Here is a 12,672-nt window from a genome sequence, read left to right as displayed (position 1 = left end):
TTATTTTCAGAAGCCTGCCAGTCCCAAGGAGGCGCCATGAAGGCAGGGATTCTGTCTGTCTTCCCTATTGAATCCAGAATACGTAGCACAAAGGAAGGCACTCAAAAAATATTTGTTGAATATAGGATGTACCAAAGGCAGGAAGGGAGAGTAAGTTGGGTAATGGTTTCCCAGTGGATGATGGATGGATAATCATTATTAGCGCTGAAAAAGTGGGAATGAATGCAGGAAAGGGGTGGGAGAAGTCCTTAAACAAAGGAGATCGGTCTCTTTACCGAATTGAAGCTGCAGTCACTCAGCAATGGCTGAGTGGCTTGGTAGGAGTGTAATTAGCAGATATATTTAAATGAGGCCTCCTTGAAATTGTTAATCTCCACCTCACTCCCTTCCCCTTTAAATTTTGTTTCAGGCATTACCCAGGGACCGGATACAGAGATTGCTATGGGGAGTTCTAATGGGTCTTTTCAGTTTCAACTGCATGACGCCACTTAGCTAAGCATTAAGAGGTACAGCTGCGGGAAAGCAAACGGCACAGAGAGAGGGAGAGAAAGAAATTGTAACAAGGAACAATAAATCCCTTCCCTCGTATCCTCCCCTATAACCCATTCACAAGACCTCCAGAAATCATCTGCATTCACAAAACAGCCAGCTAAACTGAGCTGAACACACTACAATCTCACCCCCGCCCCTCTCTCTGCAGATTATACACCAACACGCCCTGAGCTATATAAATAATCACACACTAGTGGTTATCGGTTGCCCTGCTGAGATGCCCTGTGTCTGCAACTGCAGTTTCTGCTGCTTCAGTTCATCGGTCAGACTGGAAGAGACGAGGGGAGGTGGGGGCGGAGGCAAAAGCGAAGCAGTGGGAGGAGGAAGCGGAGGAGGGAAGAGGGAGGAGAAATAGGAGGAGGCGAACAACTTACCCTGCGGAGGGTTCTTTGGGGAATACGTGCATCAAGATTTAGATCTGCCTGTAAAATCTATACAAAGTCTACCTCTACCGGTCTGAGTCTCCAGCCCTCCACCACCGTTTTTTTCCTTCCTTTCAGTTTTCTCTGCTGTGTCTGAAAGACCGCGACAGAACTCTCTCTGTTTCTGGTTCCACTACCAGTGAAGGAGTTTTCATTCAGACTTTCCGAAGAGAGGTAGAGAAACCTAGACTCAGGAAAAGAAGAGGTCCTTTGAGGCAGATGCGGCATTAGTTCTGCTTTTTTCAGCATGGATAAACCCTTTTCTCAAGGTAAGCCTTAAAGATCAGCTCTCAAAGTCTCCAAAATTCTTTCTATGCAATGTACAGATTACCATTCATTCCAGCTATCCTGAGTGTGTGTGTGTGTGTGTGTCTGTGTGTGTGTGTGTGTGTGTGTGCGCGCGCGCGCGCGCCCGTCCGCATGTCTGTGCGCGCATTAAGCGCAAGCGCGTGGGTAAAATAAAATGAAAACCATTTAAATGAGATTTAAATGAATCAGCTCTTACAGAAAACTTCCCGTATTGGAAATTTATAAATCAAAATGGGACTTCAAAATAACCCTTTTGTAGCCAAATGTCAATTAATTTCTATCCTGTTGCCCTTTAAATGCGTTTTGATGCTTGCCTGAGCCCCTTACAGCTCAGCCTAACCACCCAAGCTAATGCCAGTCTGGCTGCCCAGCCGGCATCCTGTCAGCGTGAGGCTAGTGTGCTATTGGCTCACAAGTCTGGGCTGTGTATCGTTCAGATTTCATCACATCACCTTGCCCTGGGTAGAAATGGCGCAAGCTGACACGGCATAACCCCCTGCTTACATTGAGTCAGAGCAATGATTTAGAAATCTCTGGATCCATGCCTGGGTGTGTGCGCACATGTTTCTGTGTGGCATATGGAAATTTTGTCTAAATGAGAACCTATGAGCATGTCTTGTTAGCCAATAGGCATTTGAGAGGACCAAGGGCAGTGGTTTACAAACACTCCCTTCCATTCCTTTAGCTTATTATAGTTATCACTCACCTCTGCATGCTGCAAACCAGGCAGGATGAACATAAAACAGACCTTCAACTCTTAAACAGAAAATCTATTTTGAAATGCAGACTGGTGTTGCTACTGTGGGTATATATTAAAACCTCACTGTAACATAATGTATTATCACATGAATTTGGATGTACCAGGTGTTAAATCATGTTCCCAAAAAGTCAGCTGCATACATACATACAAAAAAAGCACAGGCTAGCAGTTTATCTACAAGGAAGTATTAGTTTTGTTCCCTGTACCTCTAAACAAACATTTACTAAGACTTTAATTATAATAGTGTATACATTTTGTCTTTTTGTGTGTTCTGTTTTTAGGTCTTTTTAGTTGTGAAACATTCTAGATAGTGATCTGAGTGACTTGAATTTGGAGGTATTTTATTCAGAGTTAAGAAGTGAGGAAGTAAAAAAACCTGAAGTAAGGAGACTAATTCTTCATCAAAGATTTTTGAAACAGAAAAATGCAACCAATAAACCCAGCATAAAAAATTTAGAGCATCAGGACAAAAAGAGGCTTTCAAAATCCTTCTTTCATACCCCTCATTTTACAGATGAAGAAACTGAGGTCTAGAAGAGAAGCCACTTGCCCATAGTCACACAGCAAAGTAGAGGTAGAGTTAGGACTAAAACTTAAGTTTCTTGTCTCTTATAAAATGATTTGGGGTTTAAAGAAAGATTCTTACTTTTTAAATGAACGACTAGAATTTTCTTCAAGATTAGAAGTATGTGAATTCATTTTATATTACAGCTTCTCCCTGTATCGCTCATTACTAAAACACCTATATCATTAAAAATGCAAGGTCTTAAAACTGCAAGCCTCCCTGGTTTAAAATAAACTGCTATGAGTTTTAATGAAACTTTTAAAGTAATAAATAGGACTAGGGTAGCAAAGTGACAAGTTAAGAGTTAAATGTGGTGAGAACCTGGCAGCTCCAGCAAGATGTATGCGGTAAGAGGGAGGCCCAGTCAGTGGCTAAGAGGTTAGTAATGTAAACTATATACAACTTGGTATTTGTAAGGGGGCAGTGCTTTGATAGAGATGCAAATGTTTTTGCACAGAGAGGGATTTTTAGAGAGCAGACTCTGGAACAGTAGAACTAAGAAAACATATAAAGCCATAGCAGAAATTCCCCCTATGTTTGCTTTCAGTTATTCTGAGAATGAGTGTATATAACAGCAGAGCACAGAAAAAAGCAACACAACCCAGAGCTGTTACACAGTAAGGTACAAAACAACATTGAACTCATAGAAGTCGGAGAAAACAGGAACCGCCGGGCTCTCCTTCTCTTTCCCCTCTTTGAAATCAAGATTGAGTCATATTGTATCAGAAAGGATTTATTATAGAAATCAGAGTTCTAGCTTAAGGTGTTAGCATAGAAGGGCTTCAGAAAGGAAAGTTTCAACTTTATTATCAACATGACAGATTTTAGGCTCCATGGAGGATATACATTTTTCTTTCATTAACAAACAGCATTTCTTGAATGGAGTTAGCTTTGTAGTCCCTAAATTGGCATAAGAAAATAAATCTCTGTTTAGGTTGAACATAGCAACATTCAGGGGTACAGAAAAACTGTTGAGAAAGCTTTGAGCACCTAGCCAGAGAGACCGACATGGGAGTGGGTTTACAATGCATCGTTCATTACTGTAGAGGCAGTACATGACAGAAATCACTAGATCCCATCAATGTACAGCCAAGAGTTGTAATCACCTTGGCTCCTGTTTAATGATATGTGATATGCATAGTCTCTCTCTCATTTAATAGAATATGGAATTGATGAAAAGAACAGTTTCTTAACTGTTTCTGCTCACAATGAATGGCCCTTTAATGGGTGGACTTCTAAATCATAAAAATGCATGCAATAATAGTTTTTCGTCTGACATATGTGCTACAGCAGTCTCTTTCCTATTTGCTTCTCAACTGTTTTTCCCTCTTACCTTCCCTTACAGTGTCCATTTCAGTTCATACTGTTAGCCAGATCAGATTTAGCACTACCGGAATGGCAAACAATTTATTGTCATTCAATCCTGTTTTATTCTACTCAACACCCTGATTTTACCCAGGTCCAACTGCTTACCATATTGCAGATCTTCCATAATCCATTCTAATAAAACATTTTACAGGACAGAAACCTCCTGAGTTTATGAGGTTACCCTTACCCATAAGCATCCCAGACTGATGCCCAAAGCTTCCTTTAATCATGCAACCAAGCATCTCAACTCCTCAGTCTTGCATAGTAATATCTAATTAATATCCAAATACACCTTCTCAACCTAAGCACCATATGCCCTTCTGCTGCCAAGACAGTATCTCCTTTTAACATTGTTCTGAGTCATTTCTATTATGACTTAGATTCTTCCAAGCTTAGCTTTACAACCTTCTGGGCATGTCCCTGAGATACCTAGTGCCATCCTTGTGATCCCATATGATTACCTCCTGTAACTTTAAGACTTTGTTGCCTTCCTTTGAGTTATTGATTCTTATAATCTCCAATATGTTTTGAATCTAGTTTCCTTTGGGAAAGCAGTGAGTCTAAAATGCATCCAGTGTGTATTATTGTTCTTGTAGTGTAAAGGACTTAAAGGGTCCCAGACCTTCTTCATTTGATCAATGGGGAATAAATCCATTTCTTATTAATTTGTCAAAAGTCTCTTCCCAATCTATAGCTCCTACATCCACATACCCTGCAAGTCAACTGAGCAGTGTCCTTGTTTATTTGGGTGTTCAAATGAAAAATACTTGTTCTTTTCCAATGATAAGATTATGAATCTTAATAAAGGTATGGGAAAGTTAGAGGTGGGAACCTGCAGAAAGCTGTGACTCCAAGTAAATAAAAGAGACATCATTTTGCTTTTGAGTGCCCATATAAGGACATGATGCACTGTTTACTCTCAAAGACTACAATACTGAAGGTGTGGATGAAAAGAATTATTATGTCCAATTGTGTAGTTACAGAATTACAGACTATAATGGGGTAGAGTTCTTCAAAATCAGCTAGTTCACCCTTGTAATTATATACATAGTGAAACTGAGGCCCAAACAAGCAAGGGATTTGACACACTTTACACAGATATTTCAGTGTTAGAATATCCATGGCATTTATGTGAGTTCTCTTGTGCTGCATTAAATAACATCAAAACGACAAGCTAAAAAGTGAAATCATACTCACACTGGTTCTCTGAGATGATGTGCCAAAAGTTATTTTTAACCAAATTAAATGAACAGATGTAAATTCAAATAAACTGTTTTGCATGGGGATATAGCCTAAAAAGTCAATGAGTCTGGTCACATTATTATTAGCCACTGAGTCCTTTATGAACTGTGTCCTTATTTTTCCTGTTATTGAGCTTTGGGAACATTTCAATGTCACGTTTGCTTGCTTTGGGAAATGTAATCAAGCACTGTCCTCTGTCATTTGTTCATTTCTATTATTCAAGATTTACATCCCATACAGTAATGTGAGTAATCAATCTATTTTGAGAAGGCCTGAAATCTGATGGATTTCAAATATAAACTTTATTCATGCTAGTGTTTCCTAGGTCCTAATGCCTCCAGGATGACTCTGGGATTTGTATGTAGGTTTTCTTGTGTATGTCTTTTTGGCTCAACCAAAACCTTCAGGGAAAGACTACCAACTCTTCCTGATTGTGGTAGACACAAACATATGCTTTCTAGATATTCAACATATCTTAAATTTGATATAAGAACATTGTTGCTCTTTAAAGAACACCAGTTTATTGTGTAAGTAAAAGGTAGAGAAAAGCAGTCCAAGCAGATTCTGCCTAGTAAATCCTATCAATGTAGACTTCATTTAAGATGGTAGGTAATAGGTACAGTTACAGGTGAAATTTGAAATAATTCAGGGCTCATCTTCTATGGTTTCCCCATTCCCAGTGTTACTGCCATACATATAAAAGTTTGATACTGGAGCCATACTGCCATTTAGAAAGAATTGCCTCCTCAGTAAGATAAAACAGCCTGTCAGGTGAGAAAAACTGAAAGATGATTAGTGTTGGCTTCCTTATACTCTTGGGGGCCTTTTTCCCATTATTCTACAGATTTTTGCTCTCTGTGTCTTTGCTGTATGTCTGCCTTTACTACATTTGGGTTGCTTGCCTATATTCACTGAATCAAGCGATTCTTTTCTTACCTGTTTATTTATGCTTCTCACAAATTTCAGTTAATATGTATAATATATATATATATATATATATATATATATTTCTCATGGAAGACTTTTGAAGCTTTCTCTTTTGCATTAGCATTGCTTCAGGCCTAAAATTAGGTTCCATTTTTATTAGAATTTTGATGCCCAAGGCCTAAATTTCTCTTCTAGCAAACATTTGAATGAGCTAGCTGCTCCTGTAACCCTAGTCGTATGACAGAATACAAAAGGAATGAATGAGCTCTTTGCTCCAAAAGTGCTTTACAGTTTGGATGGAATGACCAGACGTGCCTATATAGAGGTAGTGGTGGTGATAGGGCCCAAGCTTTGTTGGTTCCCTGCAATGTACTCAGACCTGTCTGTTCTTATTTATTGTTTCTATTCCTTCTCTCCTAGGATTTTCTGATGTGCCCTAACATCCATGTAACTACAAGGGCTCTTTATCACCATAAGTGCCACCCTGACCCAAAACCACTCAGAACTCAAGAACCAAGGCAAAATGGATGCCACAGTGACAGATGATTTACAACAAATTCTGCCTATTGAACAGCTGCGGTCTACTCATGCTAGCAATGATTATGTGGAACGGCCTTCAGCCCCCTGTAAACAGGCCCTCTCCAGCCCTTCCCTTATCGTGCAAACCCACAAATCTGAGTGGTCCCTGGCTACCATGCCTACTGCTCTTCCCCGCAGTCTCAGCCAGTGCCATCAATTGCAGCCCTTGCCTCAGCATCTCAGCCAGTCTAGCATTGCCAGCTCAGTATCCCATAGCACCACTGCCTCTGATCAAAGGCTTCTGGCCAGCATTACGCCCTCATCTTCAGGCCAGTCCATCATCCGAACCCAGCCTGGATCAGGGGCCCACTTAAAGGCTGATGGTGCTCTGAAGGGAGAAACTGAGCAATCTGCAGTGCACCCCAGTGAGCACCTCTTCATATGTGAGGAGTGTGGGCGCTGCAAATGTATCCTCTGCACAGCAGCTCGTTCTCTCCCCTCCTGCTGGCTGTGCAACCAGCATTGCCTTTGTTCTGCTGAGAGCCTCCTTGATTATGGCACTTGTCTCTGCTGTGTTAAGGGCCTCTTCTACCACTGCTCAACTGATGATGAAGACAACTGTGCTGATGAGCCCTGCTCCTGTGGGCCTGGCTCTTGCTTCATCCGCTGGGCGGCCATGAGCCTCATCTCGCTCTTCCTACCTTGCCTATGCTGCTACCTGCCTACACGTGGATGCCTCCATCTGTGCCAGCAGGGCTATGACAGCCTCAGGCGACCAGGCTGCCGCTGTAAGAGGCATACCAACACTGTGTGCAGAAAAATCTCTTCTGGTAATGCGCCTTTCCCAAAGGCCCAGGAGAAGTCTGTATGACCTTCCCAGAGAATGAATCCAGAGCTTTGTCCTTCTAGCCCCCATCAGTAAAGTTTAGGCCTCATCTTTGAAGAGGGGGAGGAGGGGTAAAGTTGCCAAAGTTAGGGACTCACCAGTTTTGTTCCTATAGTGTCAGGGGAATGGCCAAGTACATCCTGGTGTAGGATGCCTTTTCTTTCTCACAGCATCTATCCCACTCTGCTTAAACCTTTTACACCCTGCCATCTGCCCTTATGGCTGTCTTGGCAAATTCAGGTGATATACAGGCATGAGATTTGGACACTGAGGACTGACAGAGCCAGCAACATGGAGGTTTAGGGGCCCCCCAATATAATGCCTCTCGATGCAGGCTTTGAGTGTTACTCTGCTTTCCACAGCGCCTTTGGAAGCTTTCTTCTAAGATGGTTTTCACAGGTCCATGTGGAGCAGCATTCAATATTCCAGGGAATCTGACCCCTTCTCCCTCTTTACTGCTTTTCTCTTCTCTCTTTCTCCTTCTCTCCTCTTCCTTCATTATTGTTTTCTGTACTCCCTCCCTCTTCATTCTGACCCTCTCTCTACTTTAACTTTTCCTCTCTTTCCTTTCCCACCTCTTTCCTTTCTACTCCTTCCCTTCTCCTCTTTCAGACTAATCCTTTCTCTGCTTGTATTTCTATTTTGTTTGATCTATATCTCTCTACCTGTCTGTCTTTCTCTAACACATCCAGAAGTGCTATTTTTCAATAGGTTTTTCCTTTGATGCCAAACTTTGCTATGTTATGCTATTTACTGATTTTTATTAAGGGAAATGGATTAGTATAATGAACTGATCATTAACAATAGTCTATATCTTTGATGTGTGTGACCATAAGTACATTCACCTATTTGTGAGCATATGAGGCAAAATTATCTTACATTTCCAGGTCTAATTAGTTGGAGTTGCACTCCCTTGCCTAATAAACTTATAGTACTGACAGATTCCACTAGCGTGCTGAGTAGGATAGTAAATCAGGATGCTCATAATTTTGTATGTCTGACCCAAGTGCCAAAGGCAGACATGCTTTATAGCTAAATGGACAAATCAAAGGATATTACAGAGGTCTGTTCTCCCTTAGAAGCTAACTGCCCTGAGACTGCATGGCTCAGGCCTTAATAATGGACATAAAAAGTCATAAGACAATTTTAGAGCTGGAAGGAATCTTAACTGTTAATCTAGTTCAATGCCCTTATTTTACAGATGGGAAAACTGAGGCCTGGAGATAGGAAGAGATTTGCCTAAGGCCACACACTGACAGTTGGAACTGGAATACATGCCTTCTGACCCCTAGCTCAATATTTTCTACCCTGTGCCACATTAAGTCATGGGACTTTTCTCCTAGGACTCTATTAACAATAACAGAAAGCCATTGGCACTCAATTTTCAGGAACCATACCAAGTTAGTGTGATGGTTTTTATGCACTACATGGTGGGTAGCTAATTAACTATCAGGTGTTGAGGCTGCCCCCAGTAGATAGCATCTTTGGCTCTGTCACCTTTAGAAGCTCAAGTGTGGAAAAGAAGTACTTAAGAAAACCCTAACCAAGCTGTATCTTCACCATTGCACCTACCCTTTGCTGTATACACTTGTCACTCCTGGCTTTGTCTGCAATAGCAGTTGCCTGAGAACTTAAATATCAGCAACAGTGGAAAACTAAGATGAAAGATGTATAATGCAGAGAACTAACTTTTCTTTTAAAAAATATCAAGAGCCTGTGCTGTGAATCCCCTTCAATGGGAAAAGGCTGCAGTGCGGAAGGCAGGCTCCTAAAGACTGCTGCTGAAAGACACAAGAATTAGATACAGTTACCCTCTGTAAGTGAATCTGAAAATCCCTAAAGAATTCAGAGATTGAGGGCACTTGCTTGAAATCAAGGTGCTCCAACTTAATTTAAGACTTCCATACTCTAACTTTATATATCATCTCTTCTAAAGTGTGCATGGATGTGTATTACAGGGTAGAGAGGTGGAGAGAAATGTATAGTCATACATGGGGGAAGAAGAAGGGAACATCCTCATCCCTTTGTTGGATATATCCTATAGAAATATGTGTCATAGTCTTTGGCGGTTCTGAAAGTTCCTGAAGTGTATGACATTTGGGCTGCACATAGCCCCACACCTTCACTTTCACCTCCTCTTCTAGAATTGCTTTGCTCTATTTTTGTATATATAAATATGTTATGATGATTACTAATAATGTTAATAATATTGCTGCAAATGGTGCCATATATAAGGTTTGGCTTCTTGGAACATTTATAAACCCAGACCAATACCTTTAATCTCTTATGTTGCTTTCAGAGCCTTCAATTTTAAATAACTTTACAAAAAATCTTATAAGTCTTGTCTTCCTGATTGAACTTTGAACTTACCTACCCCTAAAAGCTGTGCTCAGTTCTCTGAGTCATCTGGATGTTGATGAGTAGCAACACACTTCTCCCTGCGTCTGCTTGAAGTTTGCTAAGAGCTGAAATATATAAGGATTTTATGACACTAATGCATTGTTCCTGGAGCTAAAGTTACTATATGGATGTTTGCTTATTAGTTTCAGGGCCCAAAATAACACAAGTCACTCCTTCTTGATATCCCCATCCTGCAGTCCTTACTCAGGCAAATCATGCACTGCCAGAGAGGTCCTGGGCTCTGCCACACACCCAGTGGAGCTCTTCTCAGTGTATTTCTAAATGGCCTTACACATGGTATAAGAAACTGAAGGGTTACTCAAATGCAGATACATCTGCAATCTGCTGCTGAGTCAGGGCTTTCACATGTGTCCAAGTTGGCCTGATATGGACTGCATCTGGTTTATGTAGAGATGGGTCCTATTGGGGTATGTGCTCAGACATGTGAGTGTGCATATGTACACCTTCTGTGATTATATACATATATATATGTGTGTATATATATATATATATATATTCACACCTCTATATATTTTAATGTATTGCACTTGTATATTTAAAATGTATATGAAAGAACTCTAAATCCTGCAGAGAGGTTCTGTTTTCATTATTTTTCTACTTTGTGTCTGTATAAACAGGAATATTTAGAGGGTGTTTCTTGCTTAACATTTTTTTGCAGTTAAGTCATCTGTTACCCCCTAACTCTCCTGCTTTTCACATATTGGTCCCTTGATACATTTAATATAGCTTTAGCCAAGAGTTTTCCTTGGTTCCAGCCCATCTTGCCTCATCATGATAGCTAAAATACATATAGTGAATACTTATATAGCTTTTACTATGTGCTAAGCACTATTTTAAGCACATTACCTATGTTAATTTACTTAATTTTCACAATAACTCTATGATGTAGGTACTATTATGATTGTCACTTTACAGATGAGAAAACTGAAGCACAGAGAGGTTAAGTGACTTGCCAAAAGTTAACAAAGCTTGTAGATGGTGAGGCTAAGATTTGAACCTAGGCTGTCTAACTCCCAAGTCCATGCTCCAGAGTTAGGTATAGAAGTCTGGAGCATAATGTAAACCTTTGTGGTGTAATAAGCCTCAAATGATGAATAGTCCTTTCCCTAACTCCAGTCTGCCTGCAGCCTAAGATTTTAAACCAATGTGCTCCTATGTTAGTAGTGAAGGAATAGTTACAGACATCATATATTAGCTCTCTTACCTCTCAAGATAGTGGCACTACAAAGTTCTCCACTACTTTGAAAACATGCTTGCAGCTAGTTGCCATGTGTCAGACAGCTTATGGTGTAGAGCTAGTAGAGAAGTATTTTCACTTGTGCCAGAGAAGGTAAGTTTATTTGGCTTTATCTTTATAGGCCCAGGAGAACTAATTCAATTTCTTTCTGCAGAAAGTAAAACTAAAACTATTTTTGAACTTAAGATTGGTTGGAACTGTTAACATTCAAGCTCATGTATTATATTGAGTACATTCCGATTCAAATGTAAGCAATCCACTGATGACCATTAGTAAATACCTTTTCCCATCACTTCCTTCACACTGACAATCCTTTACCTTGGCATTATTTCAGAACCAGGAAGACCCTTAAAGAACACCTACTCCAACATCAACATTTTATAGTTGGAGAAAAACATACACAGAGAGGGAAAATAACCTGTTCAAAGTCACACAGTTATGAGTTTGGGTGGAATTCCTAATTTCCAGATGCCTTACTCTGAGTTTCTTAGAAAACAGAGCTTAAAGCAAAAGCTTATGTGAAATCCCAGGGAAGTAGGAGTCAGGAAAAGAAGTAGTGAGGTAGAGAAGGAAAGAGAGCAAACATAAAGCAGTGTATCACTTGTTGGCCACAGTCTGTTTCATGACAATCTAATTTCTCAGTCTCTTATGGTGGGCTATACTGCATTTTCATACAACCCATATGGAGGGAGAGAGGGAGAAGAATTCATCTCCTGTCTCGCATATCATCAGTCAAATTCCTTCCCCATGGGATATTAACTCCCCTGAATTTCTAACTAGTGCACGTATGGGTGCCCAGGCATGTACCTTGGCATCTCACGTCTCAGCAGCAGTGGGGTAGCATTTGGCACCACTACAGACAGCAAGGCAAGTGTGTGGATATAGGGAGGCATATGAACTTAAAGTGGTACTCTAGGCTGGTGCTTTTCCCTTCTATCTTTAATCATATTAATTCAAAGCAACTTAGACATAACCTACCATCTTCAAAGTACATAAAGCTTTGTTGTGGTGCTCAGAAATGTACTCAATTTTTTCTTCCTGAACCTCCTGTTCTCTGACTTGTTTTGAAGGGCTTCATTCTGCATGGAAATGAAGGCTCTAGTTCAACTAGAGGAGTAGCAAAGTCTTCAAAAAGCATGTCTAAACCAGTACATGTACATAAATGCACCTATGTTAATTTAGGCTCAATGAGCATAACAGCAGGAAAACTGATCAAATTAATAAAATCAGAAAAAAATGGCTAAACAAAATGTTTTGCAACATTAAAATAAAACATTATTGGTTGATTGGATTCTTTTCTATTTCAGCCACTAATTATGACATCATGTTGACACATTCTATGAGCTATATTATCTTTTATTCTCATACACAATCCTCTGTGCCCTGTAGACCATTCTTACATGGAGCCAAAGCATGTAGGTAATAGAAACATCCTATTGATATGGTTTCATATCTGTGGGCAAG

General features: G+C 40.3%; 1 protein-coding gene across 2 annotated transcripts; it reads left to right on the top strand.

Annotated features, from left to right (window-relative positions):
- The first annotated feature begins 918 nt into the window (after nt 1-918).
- SPRY3 (sprouty RTK signaling antagonist 3) lies at nt 919-12,417 on the top strand. Of its 2 annotated transcripts, XM_057495763.1 has the most exons (3): nt 919-1,243; nt 6,566-7,494; nt 8,752-12,417. In XM_057495763.1, the coding sequence occupies exons 2-3, from the start codon at nt 6,669-6,671 to the stop codon at nt 8,775-8,777; spliced, it is 852 nt and encodes a 283-aa protein (XP_057351746.1). In that variant the 5' UTR covers nt 919-1,243; nt 6,566-6,668; the 3' UTR covers nt 8,778-12,417. The 2 variants fall into 2 exon arrangements, with proteins under 2 accessions (XP_057351746.1, XP_036775550.1); XM_036919655.2 differs by having other exon boundaries at nt 6,566-12,417.
- Nucleotides 12,418-12,672: the final 255 nt, after the last annotated feature.

The sequence above is a fragment of the Manis pentadactyla genome, chromosome X (assembly GCF_030020395.1).
Source record: "Manis pentadactyla isolate mManPen7 chromosome X, mManPen7.hap1, whole genome shotgun sequence".
Taxonomy (NCBI): Eukaryota; Metazoa; Chordata; class Mammalia; order Pholidota; family Manidae; genus Manis; species Manis pentadactyla.
Note: the sequence above shows the minus strand (reverse complement) of the source record. Positions and strands in the feature narration are given on the sequence as shown.

Excerpts from the sequence above, each read along its gene's own strand:
- SPRY3 (XM_036919655.2), top strand. The coding sequence starts at position 6,669 with ATGGATGCCACAGTGACAGATGATTTACAACAAATTCTGCCTATTGAA.